The sequence below is a fragment of the Dendrobates tinctorius genome, unplaced genomic scaffold (assembly GCF_039654945.1).
Source record: "Dendrobates tinctorius isolate UK_male_01 unplaced genomic scaffold, ASM3965494v1 ptg000095l, whole genome shotgun sequence".
Taxonomy (NCBI): domain Eukaryota; kingdom Metazoa; phylum Chordata; class Amphibia; order Anura; family Dendrobatidae; genus Dendrobates; species Dendrobates tinctorius.
In genome coordinates this window covers 17,375,256-17,386,338 of record NW_027361763.1, presented here as the reverse complement: position 1 = coordinate 17,386,338, position 11,083 = coordinate 17,375,256, and the positions used below count along the sequence as shown (strand labels likewise).

At 48.5% G+C, this 11,083-nt stretch overlaps 1 protein-coding gene across 1 annotated transcript; it reads left to right on the top strand.

Moving 5' to 3' along the window:
- The first annotated feature begins 1,628 nt into the window (after positions 1 to 1,628).
- On the top strand, positions 1,629 to 9,531 carry LOC141098775 (uncharacterized). The gene is made up of 3 exons (XM_073586756.1): positions 1,629 to 2,249; positions 5,566 to 5,725; positions 5,836 to 9,531. Exon 3 carries the CDS (start codon positions 6,671 to 6,673, stop codon positions 7,724 to 7,726), a length of 1,056 nt encoding a protein of 351 aa, XP_073442857.1. The 5' UTR covers positions 1,629 to 2,249; positions 5,566 to 5,725; positions 5,836 to 6,670; the 3' UTR covers positions 7,727 to 9,531.
- The last annotated feature ends 1,552 nt before the right edge of the window (positions 9,532 to 11,083 follow it).

Here is an 11,083-nt window from a genome sequence, read left to right as displayed (position 1 = left end):
CAGATTAGATATTAGAAAAACTTTTTGACAGTGACGGTGATCAATGAGTGGAACAGGCTGCCACGAGAGGTGGTGAGTTCTCCTTCAATGGAAGTCTTCAAACAGAGGTTGGACAGACATCTGACTGGGATGATTTAGCGAATCCTGCTTTGAGCAGGGGGTTGGACCAGATGGCCCAGGAGGTCCCTTCCAACTCTACCATTCTATGATTCTAATCACCACTCAGGACACATTGCGCATAACCAGAAGGATTGCAACTAAGAAATGGGAATAGGATGGCCGCCATTAATCACTCCCAATAGTGCGTCCTTAATAGCACAATAGAGAACTTTGTTAATGGTCAAAAAAATACACTCATAGTCACACAACAAAGTGGCCACCACTATCCGTCAGGAGGGGATACTATAGTGATACGTGATAACACTAAACATAATAAAGACTACATGACAGTAATATTATGTATCATTACTATATAATAGGATCATTCTAGTGTCAGATTACTGAATAAAATATTATGCTGTTAACCAATACTATTCTATATATACCTGGGGTGAAATAAGCAGAAGGAAGAATTTACTGACAGATAAGCAGCACTGTATGACATATAGCGTGTCAGACGTTATGACGCACGCAGCGTAAGGAATGCGCAGACTCCTAGGTGAGCCGCGTCAACATCCAGACCGCAAAAATTGTGAAAAGACGCGACACAACCAGGGCCCACATCCACACCACTGCCACCCGCGCGTCCCCGACATGGCACTCTATATCTCAATTATTCCAAAATCAATACATCACATATTGGTAAAAAAAACAGGTCAAGACATAATAATGACAATAATAAGCATAAAATACACATTGCAACTATCCTGCTGCAGATCTTCAAAGAATCTTGAAGGAGTGTGCGTATAAAGATTCTTCTTCCAATCCCTTACGGATTCCATTCCATCCGTTAGACACATGGGTGGAAGCTCGGTCATCCATATGTTGTTTCACTCAAACGCCCACAGCTAATATCAAAAATATAAAAGTGCAAGTAAATACATAATCAAATAACAACAAAGAGTAAAACTGGGAATAAAAATACAAATATTGAATATAAGGTCTCCGACGGTTGCCAGAAGAATATTACATAAAATACATAAAAAGGACAAAATTAATTTTCAACATGTTGCAAGGTCAAAGAAATGGAGCAAAACTATTATTTTCGTTGAGCCCAAATGGCTGGATCGTATTAAGTGTCCAAATCCACTTGGTCTCACACTGCGCAAGTTTTTGACTGACATTGGCCCCTCTGATATTGATAGATAGCATATCTATACCTCGTACTCTCAACTGAGTGCTGTCACAATTGTGGGTGTGATGGTGTGATATGTTATGTGGATGTCATTTTTTGTTTATTACTATTTTTCTATTTCAGTTATTTTCATAGTGTTTTTCTTATTACATTATAAGTCTACAGCCTCACTGTATCTGTCTCTTGATGACCCCCTGTAGTGCATTAATCCCTAAGGCCCTTTGTTCTCCTCTGGGAGGCCTGGAAACTGCCCCAACTTGTTTTGACCACCCCTGGACAAGGAAGGGGGTGGGGAGAACGGCAGCTGGACAAGTCAGTTCCGGTGTGGACAGGATCGTTTACAGACAGCACTTCAGAGAGAGAAGGACCCATTTTATCCTCTGGTGCTAGAGTTTTGGAATCTCTTTTCCCTGGACATTTTATCCTGTTACTGGACTGCATTCTTATTCTGGACTTTCTTATCCTTTGTGTGGTGGACTGAATATGGACCTTTTCATATTTTTGCCTGAATAAAGGTCTTGGAATTGTTCACTCTTCGCTTGCCCTGTTGATTGTGTGATACCAGAGAAGGACCCCCTGACAGTGGGGCACTTTGAAATGCCTGGGAATTGTTTTCAAGACATTAATCTCATTTTCTTTTTCCACTGCCTCTATACCAAGAACATGTTCTGGAACCTTAATTTTCAATTGCCTTGTTGTCATCCCAATATATATCTTTCGGCATGGGCATATAGCAAAGTACAGCACAGCCTTCGATGTGCAATATGATGCCTAATTCTGAACGTACGGATCCCTCCCTGATTAAAGAAAGTATCCGCACGTCCAATATTTGAACAGGCCACATGGAAAACATCCATTATCTATTCTAGGAAATTTGTCTAAAAAGCTTTTCACAGGAGCGGGCATATAGTGGCTTTTTACCAAGAAATCTCGAAGATTATCAGATCGTCTAAAGGTAATTTGTGGTCTTTCTGGCAAATAAGTAGCCAACACTGAATCTGCACACAAGATTGGCCACGATTTCTCTAAACATTTCTAACGGCCTCCGCCTGAGCATTACATTCTGTAAAAAAATCTCACTTTATTAGATACCGCCACTTTCCTATTGGCATACAGTCATGAATCTCGTGTTGAATGTTTGGCCCTCAAATAAGCTTTCGTTACCATCCGGTGGCTACACCCACGAGCAGAAAATCGAGTTTTAAGATCACATGCCTGTTCTTCAAAGACAACATCCGATGAACATCTCCTCCTCAACCGGAGAAATTGGCCAATAGGGACCGATCTGATAACGGACTGAGGATGCGCTGATGTAGCGTGTAATAGAGAATTTACTGAGGTCACGTTTCATCTGTGGGGATTTTGAAAAATATATAGAATTTTGTCTAAGAGACTTCTCTGTGTGATTGCCGCCTTCTTTCCCCCAGTTTCTCCTTTTTGTTTGCTTTTATCTAAAGATGAGGCTGTATACTGATGATGATGAGGCTGTATACTGATGATGGGGCTGTATACTGATGATGATGAGGCTGTATACTGATGATGATGAGGCTGTATACTGATGATGGGGCTGTATACTGATGATGAGGCTGTATACTGATGATGAGGCTGTATACTGATGATGATGAGGCTGTATACTGATGATGATGAGGCTGTATACTGATGATGGGGCTGTATACTGATGATGATGAGGCTGTATACTGATGATGGGGCTGTATACTGATGATGAGGCTGTATACTGATGATGAGGCTGTATACTGATGATGGGGCTGTATACTGATGATGTTGCTGTATACTGATGATGATGATGCTGTATACTGATGATGATGAGGCTGCATACTGATGATGGGGCTGTATACTGATGATGGGGCTGTATACTGATGATGGGGCTGTATACTGATGATGATGATGCTGTATACTGATGATGATGGGGCTGTATACTGATGATGGGGCTGTAAACTCATGATGGGGCTGTATACTGATGATGATGTTGCTGTATACTGATGATGTTGCTGTATCCTGATGATGATGTTGCTGTATACTGATGATGATGGGGCTGTATACTGATGATGGGGCTGTAAACTCATGATGGGGCTGTATACTGATGATGATGTTGCTGTATACTGATGATGTTGCTGTATCCTGATGATGATGTTGCTGTATACTGATGATGAGGCTGTATCCTGATGATGATGTTGCTGTATACTGATGATGATGTTGCTGTATACTGATGATGAGGCTGTATACTGATGATGATGTTGCTGTATACTGATGATGATGTTGCTGTATACTGATGATGATGTTGCTGTATACTGATGATGACGGGGGCTGTATACTGATGATGTTGCTGTATACTGATGATGATGATGCTGTATACTGATGATGATGGGGCTGTATACTGATGATGGGGCTGTAAACTCATGATGGGGCTGTATACTGATGATGATGTTGCTGTATACTGATGATGTTGCTGTATCCTGATGATGATGTTGCTGTATACTGATGATGAGGCTGTATCCTGATGATGATGTTGCTGTATACTGATGATGATGTTGCTGTATACTGATGATGAGGCTGTATACTGATGATGATGTTGCTGTATACTGATGATGATGTTGCTGTATACTGATGATGATGTTGCTGTATACTGATGATGACGGGGGCTGTATAATGATGATGTTGCTGTATACTGATGATGATGAGGCTGTATAATGATGATGTTGCTGTATACTGATGATGATGAGGCTGTATAATGATGATGATGTTGCTGTATACTGATGATGAGTATACTGATGATGTTGCTGTATACTGATGATGACGGGGGCTGTATGCTAAAGATGAGGCTGTATACTGATGATGATGTTGTCGTATACTGATGATGATGAGGCTGTATAATGATGATGATGTTGCTGTATACTGATGATCATGAGGCTGTATAATGATGATGATGTTGCTGTATACTGATGATGATGAGGCTGTATAATGATGATGATGTTGCTGTATACTGATGATGATGAGGCTGTATACTGATGATGATGTTGCTGTATACTGATGATGAGTATACTGATGATGTTGCTGTATACTGATGATGACGGGGGCTGTATGCTAAAGATGAGGCTGTATACTGATGATGATGTTGTCGTATACTGATGATGATGAGGCTGTATACTGATGATGATGATGTTGCTGCATACTGATGATGATGCTGCTGTATACTGATGATGATGAGGCTGTATACTGATGATGATGAGGCTGTATACTGATGATGATGCTGCTGTATACTGATGATGATGAGGCTGTATACTGATGATGATGCTGCTGTATACTGATGATGATGAGGCTGTATACTGATGATGATGTTGTCGTATACTGATGATGATGAGGCTGTATACTGATGATGATGATGTTGCTGCATACTGATGATGATGCTGCTGTATACTGATGATGATGTTGCTGTATACTGATGATGATGAGGCTGTATACTGATGATGATGCTGCTGTATACTGATGATGATGAGGCTGTATACTGATGATGACGGGGGCTGTATACTAAAGATGAGGCTGTATAATGATGATGATGTTGTCGTATACTGATGATGATGAGGCTGTATATTGATGATGATGTTGCTGTATACTGATGATGATGTTGCTGTATACTGATGATGATGCTGCTGTATACTGATGATGATGAGGCTGTATACTGATGATGACGGGGGCTGTATACTAAAGATGAGGCTGTATACTGATGATGATGAGGCTGTATACTGATGATGACGGGGGCTGTATACTAAAGATGAGGCTGTATACTGATGATGACGGGGGCTGTATACTAAAGATGAGGCTGTATAATGATGATGATGAGGCTGTATACTGATGATGAGGCTGTATACTGATGATGATGGGGCTGTATAATGATGATGATGTTGCTGTATACTGATGATGATGAGGCTGTATACTGATGATGATGCTGCTGTATACTGATGATGATGAGGCTGTATACTGATGATGATGCTGCTGTATACTGATGATGATGAGGCTGTATACTGATGATGACGGGGGCTGTATACTAAAGATGAGGCTGTATAATGATGATGAGGCTGTATACTGATGATGATGGGGCTGTATAATGATGATGATGTTGCTGTATACTGGTGATGATGGGGGCTGTATACTAAAGATGAGGCTGTATACTGATGATGAGGCTGTATAAGGCATCACAGACATCTGTGTTATCCTGGCCTACAGTGCATTGTCTAATTTTGTTTCTTCCACAGTGAACAAAGTCAGAAGTCGTTGGCGCTCGATGAAGGACCGCTTCAACAGGGATGTCCATCAGGAGAGCAGGGTTCCCAGTGGTGCTGCGGCAAGGACCTCAACCAAATATAGATACCATCAGGTGTTGGCCTTCTTAAGACCGGTCCTTGCCACTAGAGCGTAAGTATTTTGTTGTTCTATTGGACTGTGTTTTACTCTTTGTTTTTCTATTCCACAGCTGTTGGCGCTTGTAAATGCGTGATACTAATGTTTTTCTTTTCTTTCCACAGCACCTGGAGCAGCACCGTGTGGGGAAGGTGACTTGACTGGTAGAAGGAGGGGACGGTTTGTACACTAGTGACAGAGATTGACAGGTTAGAAAGGTAACAGCAGGGAAAGACAGAAAAGGGAGTGCAGTACCATGAAATGACCACAAGATGGCAGGGGAGAGTAGTACTGGACTTAACACCAGCTTAGGGCTTAGGAATTCGCTTAGTCATGGGGGGCGGGGAGATAGGAGCCTGGGTGGGAAATTCCCCTGTGAGAGAGGGGATAAATAGAAGAAGGCGGGGCTCCAGGAGAGTTTTAGTCCCGGGAGGAGCTCAGGAGAAGACGGAGAAAGTGAGAAGAGCTCGGCCAGTGGGACGGACAAAGGAGAGACAGTCAGGGGGGTGGCCCTGACCCGACGGACTGCAGGACAGGCAAGGAGAAGAGGCAGCCAGGGGGGAGACCCTGACTCGACGTACCGCAAGACAGACGAGGCCACGGGGGTACCGATTGGAAGACGACCTCGGGCAGGTGAAGCGCTGGGGGTAGATTGGTCTAGGACAGCCCCCAGTGAAAGATCCGCGAGGTGCGTTACTGCGACTGGAGCTGAAGAATAGGTACCCGGGCCTGGCGATACAGTGATGTAAAGAAGCCGCGGTGCGTGTTTGGTGGTCGTCAGGACGACAAATAAATCCGGAACTGTTACAAGTGGAAACTGTCTCCATCTCGGCTTTGCCTCGTCTGGTAAGCAGTGGTCCACCCCCCTAGCCCCGCCCCCTACCACATTTGGCGTAGTCGGCAGGATCGCCGCCGCTAATACGACACCTTCCGCGGCAGGCCTGCGTTTGAAGAACCTAGATGGACTGTTCCTCTGTGGATTACAAGTGCCTGTGGATTACAAACACCTGTGGATTACAAATCACTGGCCTGTGGATTATAATTTGGAGACTGTGTTCCGGATCCTTGCTTGTCATCGGAGGATCCGGGGTGGTACGAAAGCCAGACAACGGGCGGAGAAGAGGAGCGACTGCGGGGCCGCGGGAGCGGCCGCTGAAGACATCGCCAGGGAGCCTCCCCGCGGGATTCCCCAGCCTGGAGGCTAGCCCCGCCGGACGGCGGGGTGAAGAACGGAGGCTGCGGGAGGAGCCATGGGATGATGTGTCGGAGGCCGCAGCGCTGGGGAAGGTGAGAGTTCCCCCGGCTCTGCCGGCGGCTCCGCATGCGGCCCCCACCACCCGGCTACACCGCGCGGCCTCCTGTGCTCCTGGAGGCTCGGCCGCGGAGGACTCGGTGGCCTCCGCCGGGCTGATCGATGCCCCTGCTCCTGTCCCCGAACCACCCTGCCCGGCGGCGCCATGTCCGGTGTCGCCAGTGCGGAACTGCCACGTCCCCGAACCACCCCGCCCGGTGGCGCCACGTCCAGTGTCGCCGGTGCGGAGCCAGCCCGCGGCCGATGCTGCTGCGTTCCCCCTTTCAGCAGCGGCCCCGTCCATGAAGCCAGCTGCTACTCCGGCCCTGTCTGCAACTCCGGTTGCGGCCTGCTCCGCGGCCGCCCCTGGTTCGATTGCGGCCCCGGCCACGGCCTACCCGGCGGCACCCGCGGCCGCCTCTGCCTCGCTCATGGTTCCAGCTGTGGCCTGCTCACCGATGCCTGGGGCCGCCTCTGCCGCACTCCATACCGCGGCTGCGGCCTGCCCATCAAGGTCCACGGCTGCTCCGGCCCGGTCCGGATTGCGGCTTCGGCCGGGTCATCGGGCTCTGCCACCTCTGCAGAGCCGTCTGCTAATCACGCTAGCAGGCCCCAGCTTCGCCGCTCCGCTTCTCAGAGGTCAACGACCCCGATCCCTCACCTGCGGTTGGAGCTGCAGGAGCTGGGGGCCGGACGGAGCGAAGCCACCACGTCGACAGAAATGAGAGCGTCCACGCCACCACCGGTGGTGGGCTGCTGGTTCCCAAGCGGAGAACCGGCGCGGAACGCGCGCCGTGGAACCACTTTCGGCCCCTTCTACCCCTTTTGACTCATCTCTCAAGAGGGAGATGACCCCTGAGCCCTGGGCAAAAAGAACAGTTGGGGCTCAGGAACAGTCGAGACATCCCGGGAGCTCCACGGCTGTGGGGCCCCCTGCTACAGGCTATCAGGAGGTGGCCCGGATGTCAGGACTTCGCTGCACCGTTGTGCAGACCACGAGGTCAGTTTGCGTCCAGGTTAAAGGACAAATTTTTTTTATAATTGTTGAATTTGGTTTTGCCTGACATAGCAGGGATGCGAAAAGGGAGTATTAACATTAAAGGGAGGAGGAGTCTTTATTTTAGGAAAGCTGTATGGGAAATGTTGTGGAAAAGAAAAATGTGTTAATGTGTTTGAAAAAGGAAAAAGAGAGAGAAAAGGGGGTTACTCTGGTGGAGTAACTCCTATTGTTAATAGAATAGTGGTAATCATATATACAGTATGTTAAAGTTGATTTAATAAGTAGTGTGTTTAACAAAAAAAAAATGTATGTAACAGGTTCCGGGTACGAGGTAGTTGTGATGAAGACGCCGACCATGACTCTTTTAATGAAGGATGAGGAGATGAGAGATATCGAACCAGACAGTGGTCCCAAGTCAGACACCCGACACCACGGACACCCCAAAAAGGAAAAAATGGTTGAAGGTAGTGGAAGGGGAGAGCAGTGGGAGGTACACGCCGTAGAGTATTCTGGGTGGACCTCGCCAACCCGAAAGAAGTTGTCACGTGGCGTGCGTGCTGGCGGGTAGCAGTAGGCTGCTCGGAGCATGGAGCTCCCGGTTTAGTTCGGTCCCTGTGGTGGGTGTGGCCCAACGATCGGTCCGACAACAGACTGTGGACAAGCTTCAGAACGACATAGGTAGGGAGTGCGATTGTCGGAACGACAATGGACAAAGGGTGGGAGAGTGTGGGGAAGGTGACTTGACGGACAGACGTGACTGGTAGAAGGAGGGGGACGGTTTGTGCACTAGTGACAGAGATTGACAGGTTAGAAAGGTAACAGCAGGGAAAGACAGAAAAGGGAGTGCAGTACCGTGAAATGACCACAAGATGGCAGGGGAGAGTAGTACAGGACTTAACATCAGCTTAGGGCTTAGGAATTCGCTTAGTCATGGGGGGCGGGGAGATAGGAGCCTAGGTGGGAAATTCCCCTGTGAGAGAGGGGATAAATTGAAGAAGGCGGGGCTCCAGGAGAGTTTAGTCCCAGGAGGAGCTCAGGAAAAGACGGAGAAAGTGAGAAGAGCTCGGCCAGGGGGACGGACAAAGGAGAGACAGTCAGGTGGGTGGCCCTGACCCGACGGACTGCAGGACAGGCAAGGAGAAGAGGCAGCCAGGGGGGGAGACCCTGACTCGACGTACCGCAAGACAGACGAGGCCCCGGGGGTACCGATTGGAAGAAGACCTCGGGCAGGTGAAGCGCTGGGGGTAGATTGGTCTAGGACATCCCCCAGTGAAAGATCCGCGAGGTGCATTACTGCGACTGGAGCTGAAGAATAGGTACCCGGGCCTGACGATACAGTGGTGTAAAGAAGCCGCGGTGCGTGTTTGGTGGTCGTCAGGAGGACGACAAATAAATCCAGAACTGTTACAAGTGGAAGCTGTCTCCGTCTCGTCTTTGCCTCGTCTGGTAAGCAGTGGTCCACCCCCCTAGCCCGGCCCCCTACCACAACCCTGCAACCTGTTCCTGGAGCGGTCCTTCATCGAACGACCTCGGACCAAGAAGCAGCTTGCGGGTTGGCACCACAGACAGCTGGAGACCAGGTCAATCATGTGTTCCCCTGTTCCAGGTCTCTGCCACTGGTTTTGCAGGCACTTCCTGCCAGCGGCAGAGGGCCTTGGACAGGTCTGTCGTGCCCGGGTTCCCTGACGTGAGCTCAGTCTAGAAAGCGGTTTTACCCTAATGGAAAATCGCTTCCTGTCTGTCGACCGTCGCCTTGACCATCTGGAAGCCGACCTCAACAGACCAGCGCACCATTTTTTCATCAAATAGAATGGGGTATGGCGGAACACCTAAGTCCTGAGCTGACTGTGATGCAGGCCTGCAACACTGCTTACATGCAGGCTATGCAGTGGAGTCAGTACGTGCAGCAGTCAGTGGTGGCATTTCCAACTGTGCCACCACTGACTCGCTTCACCTCACTACCGAATTCTGCTGCATATCACTGCATGGCCACCTGCATTCCAAGCCATGCCGGACACCAGTACACCACAACAAGGCCGAGTGCTGCTGGACACTTCCCCGCCACCACCATGGCATGCGCTGCTCCTGCCTGGACCGCCACCACTCCTCCTGCCTGGACCACCACTGCCACCACTCCGCCTGCCTGGACCACCACCGCTACCACTCCGTCTGCCTGGACCACCACCGCCACCACTCCTCCTGCCTGTACCACCACGGCCACCACCGTGCAGCAGCAGCTGGGGGACCCTCATTCTATATTTGCACCTATGGACCCTGGCAGGAACTCCACCACCACTTCAAGCATGCAGCAGCTACAGGATCCTGCCAGGATGTCCCCCAGCTGCAGGAGGTCACACAGCTCCTGGAGGTCCACAAGTAGCCGGCTCTCAGGGCAGGACACACCAGGCCAATGGAGACACAAAAATGGACACAAAAAGCGAAAAACTCTCACCCTCTCTCCCCCCTCACCTCACAGTGTCTCACCCTGCCTCCAGTTCCATCCCTGAGCTCCCTTCCCCCACTACTTTTGTCACCCCTTCCCCTAGAACCCCTTCCTCGCCTTTAAGCTGTTCCTCATCCCTCCACACCCCCAACTTGCCACCATCTTCCCCAAAACATCGCTCCCAGTAACTGTATTTTTTTTTTTTTAATGTAAAATTTTGCTTTCCTCTTATACTGTTTGGTTACGTTGTCTTACGCCGCCTACACACACTGCACCATACACACACTGCGCTGTACACTTTGTGTTTTTGCCACCACATAGCTCCAGTACTGACACATGTTTCTTGTCTGTCCTGGAGATATATGTTGACAAAAACACAAATATATGACTTGTATTTTCACCACCAGTCTCTTCAGTCTGCTAATATTGCACCAACTGAATAGAGGATGGTGTTGAGTGCAAGGTGTATCTATTGTTACCTTGCCAGGTATCATAAAGAGTGATTTGAGGATGGTGTGTTTTGACCATCATCATTTCACTCTTTGTGACACAAGGCCAGGGGATTTTAGATATACCTTGTAATTAACCACATCATCTATTCAGTCTGTGGTGAATAGACTGAAGAGATGATGGAGAAAA

Coding starts and splice junctions, on each gene's coding strand:
- LOC141098775 (XM_073586756.1), top strand. CDS start 6,671: ATGGACTGTTCCTCTGTGGATTACAAGTGCCTGTGGATTACAAACACC.